Source organism: Malaya genurostris, chromosome 2, assembly GCF_030247185.1.
Source record: "Malaya genurostris strain Urasoe2022 chromosome 2, Malgen_1.1, whole genome shotgun sequence".
Taxonomy (NCBI): Eukaryota; Metazoa; Arthropoda; class Insecta; order Diptera; family Culicidae; genus Malaya; species Malaya genurostris.
Window position 1 is genome coordinate 178594686 of NC_080571.1, and position 6396 is coordinate 178601081.

Genomic DNA, 6396 nt, shown 5'->3' on the forward strand with positions numbered 1-6396 from the left:
GAAAATTTTAAATTATTTTTTGTAACTTTTGAGCAAATCGATTCGTTAGTTTGCCCAAGAGTGTGTTTAACCCCATCTCAAGACGCAAACAATATCAATCATTTAACTTTGATAGTACATATTGAAAGTAATAAACTAACACATGAATCAATAAGTCCCGAGACTAAAGCAGAGATGGCGCTCGTAGTAAACCAGTAACCACGTCTTTCTAGAGTACTAACCTTTGCTTGAAGCGGGTCAAAATTTTTAAGTCGATCCGACCAGAAACAGCTGAGTTATCGTGGTTGGAGTAAAGTCGTTTTGTAGTTTGTTTAAAAAATGGAAAAAACCGAGTTTCGTGTTTTGATAAAACATTGTTTTTAATGGGTAAAAACACCGTGCAAGCGAAACAATGGATTGAAAAATGTTATCCGGACTCTTTTCCATCAAAAGCAACTATTTGTCGGTGATTCGCCGAGTTTAAACGTGGTCGTACCGACACAAATGACGCGGAACGCTCGGGTAGACCTGTGGAAGCCGTTACACCGGAAAATGTGAGTGAAGTGACAAAAATTATAATGAAAGATCGTAAAGTGAAGCTCCGTGAGATTGCTGAGATGACACAGATATCATATGGAAGTGTATTCACTATCCTTCATGAAAAATTGAGCATGCAAAAGGTTTTTTCCAAGTGGGTGCCGCGATTGCTTTCGATCGAATAAAAACAGCAACAATGCACCCTGCCACAAGTCGATGAAAACAATGGCGAAATTGAACGAATTGGGCTTTGATCTGCTTCCTCACCCCCCATACTCGCCAGATTTAGCCCCCAGTGACTACTGGCTCTTTGCTGATCATAAAAAATGCTCCAGGGAAAAAGATTTGGCTCAAATGAGGAGGTCATCGCTGAAACTGAAGCTTATTTTGAAGCGAAAGATAAATATTTTTATAAACATGGTATTGAAAAATTGGAAAAACGTTGGAATCATTGTATCACCCTAAAAGGTGATTATGTTGATAATAAAAAAAATTTTGCAAAGAAAAAGTTGTTTTCATTGTTAGTCTCTGGACTTATTGATCCATGTGTTATTCCATGAGTAATCAAAACCATTTTCTTGAACGTTTGACGATATCTATAAAGGATGGTTTATGGTATTCGTTTAAGCGGGTATTATAACAGACTAACAGACATGACACTATGAGTAAACTCCTATAAAAAAATTTTCGTGAGGTACTAGTTATACCTATATTGAACAGCGCGAATTATTTACTATCGGTATACCCCTTGTTTTATGTAGAAGTTTTTATATGAGTTGTTTTTTATATCCTGCATGAAATCCGCATAATCTATACAAATCAGTACATTTCAGATAATTCTGTATGAATGGCATCTCTGTCAGTAAATGAAAAAAAAACACAGTCTAGGTGACAGACTGGATGTTTTGAATGGGTAACGTGACGACACTCTGACTTGCGAGTACTGTCCCAACGAAAGGAATATTCGAAATGACCGTTATAATGATTAAATAATCCAATTTGAGTGTCCTGTCGGTTATTATTTCATTAAATTTGTCGTCGTATAAACCAAGTTCGATTATAAGTTTGAATTAGAACGAACAAATCATATATGTTGAAAAAATATTTGTTCAGCTCTTTTAAGCTGGTCTTGTACTTGATGTAATAAATAAACAGGTATTGTAATATATTTACCGAAAAGAACTGCACGGATGAATCACCCAATGTCCAGATGTCTTTTGTCGTATTCTTTCTTTAACTAATGCTTTTTTACTACCAAAAAGCTTCATAGCGAGTCGATTGTCTGTTGGTTGAAACCATGCTTGCAACTGGTTCTTCAAAAAATTCGATGATGGCTTTTCAGCTAGCGGTGGTATACTCGGAAGTGGTTCTTCTTTTGGTGTTCCATACAGTGAGACGTCATCGAAATGAACCTGAAAAATAAACGTAAATATGAGTTCCAAACTCGTTATGATTTCCCACAGCACACCTTTGATTTTGCCATGTCATTTATATAGTCATTAATCAACAGGGCTTCATCATCCAATGCTGTTACTAGTGAATCTGTACAAGTGTTATCAATTGACACTCTTAAATCATTTTCATTTTGATTCAAAAGATTCGAGTGAAACCTTATGGAATCCGTACTGGCAGCGTTGAACAATCTAAAATGAAAATTGGTATAAAACTTTGAGTTAATGTTGCATGCATTATAACATACGATAGGAAGTATAATTATTTCTATTATTGCTAAATTAGTAAAAAACATCACAAGCAACAAGATGAGCCTATTCCAGTAGACCGATTGCAACGGAATGACTTAGATCATCCTGCGACACTTTACCATAACATGTGTTTGTTATGGTAAAGTGTCACGAAATGTTCTCACGAAAACAACAATCGCAATCCTACTAACTGTGAAAATCCCATATTTCCCTGGTCTATTGTTAGGCAGCCATTTTGTACTAGATGCAAAAGAAATCGCTGTGCGACTCATTGCTCCAATGTTCTGTCACTGACTGACAAATCACTGAAATAATATATCATCACTGAAATAATGGGTTGTTATAGCAACTTCATCAGTGCAGTACTTCCAGAACTATTGACAGATAATAATGCGAGGGGTATTATGTTGATGTCATAAAGTTTTGCACACACTCCACATTATCCTTCTACTAAAAAACCTCTTCTTCATCCATCTAGTGATGAAGCCATTCTCTTGATAATTTCTAACATGAATTGAGGAGCATTTCTGATATTAATTCATTCAGATTCATTCAGGTAGATAACAAAAGAATGCTTTAGCGCTTACGACACATATTCGACAACATCGGTCACATATACGATTATATCTGAAGAACCGGAAGAGTCAGTCATATGATCATCGAAATTGATCAATAATCTAATAGTATAGATCTAATAGATTAACAGGGTAGCGATCATTTACCAACCATCATCTCAATAAGCAGTAGCAATTGCATTGCTACTTCAGTTAATATTCCATATAATTTGACAAAAAATATTAACTGGATTAAATACCAAAGTAGTATCTCTAGCATTTTATATTCAACAGAAGAGCTCCTTGAAGAATATTACTTCCTCGTTCTTTCGATTCTGGAGGCCACAAAGCAAGCCCAAACCAAACGATATCTTGGTCCAACGACTAACAGAAGGTCTCCAAACCCTTGGTGCTTGCAAAACATTTCTCAAAAAGGGAGGAGGAACTCCTCAGAATTTTGAAAAATTCTTGGTTTTAGAATCGAAGTACAACAGCCCAGAAATGTAGCCATTGCACAGTGGTTCAAAAGCGCAATTTCACATTCTTAATTGATAACTCATAGAAACGTAGTTTCTGAGGTACAGTGTCTTCAGCAAAGTTGCTCAGAATGATAGATGCCATCTTTTGGCAAATTTTATTTATGTGATTAATCCCCCTAAAAGTGAGATAAAAATATTATTTTTGCTCAGGGCCAACATAAGAGCTAAGTTACTTCGACAAATTTATGCAGGAAGTTATTTCAAACAAATTTGCTTAAAGTACTATTCCCGTAACTTGAGTGTAATTCATGATATAATGTATTTTCTGAAAAGGGTGTCCTAAAATCAGTTTTTGTACGAAAACTGAGTTTTATATGAGTTTTTCATGTTCTACAAAGTTTTTTATCATTAAAAACTACACAACTTTCTCAAATATACTATGCTGCGTTCATTTCAGTTTAATGAAATAGAGCCATTTTGCATGTTTTTGTCGTGAATACGACTTACTTTACTATGGGGTGCCTTTTCAAAATTTACCCTCTGAGAGAGTGATAAGTTTTTGATCGTGAATATCTCTTGTTGCATCTAACGAATCAACATAATTTTGCCACATGCCATCGGAAATATGATCACAATTTTATGATAAAATTTTCAGTTGTGTGACATAATCTCAAACAGTTCAAAATTAAACTTTTCTGAAATGTTTGGTATAAACGAGTATCAAAGAGGATAATTCATAAGGCGCGTTTGCCTTTCTCGTATTTTGAAAGCTCATAGCTCAGTGATCTGTGGAAGGATTTATATAATCTGACTACCAATAGAATCGAAATTTTCCAACTTAAACGTGTATAGCAAAAGCATTGAAGTATTTCAATAGTACACTATTGAAAAACCTATCTCATTTGACCCATGTCAACACCAGCCAAACAGAACGCGTTTGAGGAAGAGAAGAAAATAGCTGCTGCTGTACAACAAATCGCTCAAGAAAAATGTTCCGAAAAGTGGTGAAACGAATCCCTAAAGCATATTGATAGTTTCTTTCAATAAATTATGCAAAACCGAAATGAAATAATCGACATTAAAATTCTATATGCGGCTATTTTTATAGCCGTTAGGACCGCCCATTAGTGAAAAAGCTACAAACGAAATCACATAAAAGGAAATCTCTTAACAAAAATCGAATCAGTTTGGATTCTATCGCCACTGCGAGCAGATGTGTTTTGTGTCGTCTGCACAGCTAGTTTCGCTTTCGACAAGAGCGATTACGTCACAGCTGCCAGTCATTAGCATTGGGAAAAAAACAACGGTGGAGAGCATTACACAATATCAGCCGTTCTAATGGCTCTAAAAATTTTCGAAAGAACTATTAGGATTTGTTTTTCGCAAATCGCAGGTAATTATCCTCAGTTTAGTGCAAATCAAGAACAATTTGGTTAGATTTGTGCACTTTTCGCTGTGTGAAATTCACAGTAATCGAGTTCAAGTGAAGCCTTTTTTTGCGAAAAATGTTCCAGAGTTTAATATCGTAGAGAATTACGCAATTTGACCCTTCTGAATGCTGGAAATGAATCCCTACAGCATATTGATAGTTTTAATTTTCAATAAATGATGCAAATCCGAAATGAAATAATCGACAATAAAATTCTGTATGCGGCTATTTTTATAGCCGTTAGGACCGCCCATTAGTGAAAAAGCTACAAACGAAATCACATAAAAGGAAATCTCTTAACAAAAATCGAATCAGTTTGGATTCTATCGCCACTGCGAGCAGATGTGTTTTGTGTCGTCTGCACAGCTAGTTTCGCTTTCGACAAGAGCGATTACGTCACAGCTGCCAGTCATTAGCATTGGGAAAAAAAACAACGGTGGAGAGCATTACACAATATCAGCCATTCTAATGGCTCTAAAAATTTTCGAAAGAACTATTAGGATTTGTTTTTCGCAAATCGCAGGTAATTATCCTCAGTTTAGTGCAAATCAAGAACAATTTGGTTAGATTTGTGCACTTTTCGCTGTGTGAAATATCGTAGAGAATTACGCAATTTGACCCTTCTGAATGCTGGAAATGAATCCCTACAGCATATTGATAGTTTTTTTTTTCAATAAATTATCCAAATCCGAAATGAAATAATCGACATAAAAATTCTGTATGCGGCTATTTTTATAGCCATTAGGACCGCCCATTAGTGAAAAAGCTTCAAACGAAATCACGTAAAAGAAAGCTCCTAACAAAAATCTAATCAGTTTGGATTCTATCGCCAATGCGAGCAGATGTATTTTGTGCCGTTTGCAAAGCTAGTTTCGCTTCCGACAAGAGCGATTACGTCACAGCTGCCAGTCATTTCGATAGATGAAAAAGCATCGTTGGAAAGCATTATAAAAAATCAGCCGTTCTAATGGCTCTAAAAGTTTTCTGAAGAACTATTAGGATGTGTTGTTCGCAAATCGAAAGAAAATATCCTCAGTTTAATGCAAATGTAGAACAGTTTGGTTAGATTTTTGCACTTTTCGCTGTGTGAAATTCACAGTAATCGAGATCAAGTGAAGTCTTCTTTGTTTTTGCGAAAAATGTGGAAAAGGGGAATACTTGCATAATTCATACAATTGATAATCTAATTGATATTCGGAAGTGTTAAGGAACATGTCATTCGTTTTCGTATTCACGACATCCAGTTATGTCTCTGACATTACCCACCCGCCTTTTTTAACAAAATTCCAACTTGTCTATCGTCAAAAGACGCAAAAAGGTACAGATGAGACCACTTACATATTAAACATTAAAAGAGCTTTCATACCGTGGTTGAATTACTCGTCTGCGATCTTCTGCAGGTGAGATATGTTCTTTTCAAATATCCATGACATTTGCAATAATAAGGTTCATTGTATATCCGATCAGATTTCAGTATATATTCGTTACCATGGTAACTATCACAATAAATTATTATTATGGACATCGAAGTCTACAAATAGAAAAGTTTAGTAATCATTACATACGAAGCCACGACATTGAAAAAGGGGAATCATCATGTCGAATTACGTTATGTCATTTTTTGATAAGTTTTTCGATAGAGAAGCTCTGCGGATAAATATCCTCTATTCATCAATTAAGTGAATATCGATAAACGCTTGCTGTATTATACTGTT

At 35.4% G+C, this 6396-nt stretch overlaps 1 protein-coding gene across 2 annotated transcripts in view; it reads right to left on the reverse strand.

Annotated features, from left to right (window-relative positions):
* Positions 1-2168, reverse strand: part of LOC131427598 (potassium/sodium hyperpolarization-activated cyclic nucleotide-gated channel 2) — a 1904453-nt gene extending 1902285 nt beyond the window's left edge. For both annotated transcript variants that reach the window (XM_058590944.1, XM_058590943.1), the window contains exons 1-2: positions 1985-2168; positions 1690-1928 (exon numbers count right to left, since the gene is read on the reverse strand). In XM_058590944.1, coding sequence (XP_058446927.1) covers positions 1690-1928; positions 1985-1999 — 254 coding nt within the window. In that variant the 5' untranslated portion in view covers positions 2000-2168. The remainder of the gene's footprint in view (positions 1-1689; positions 1929-1984) is intronic.
* Positions 2169-6396: the final 4228 nt, after the last annotated feature.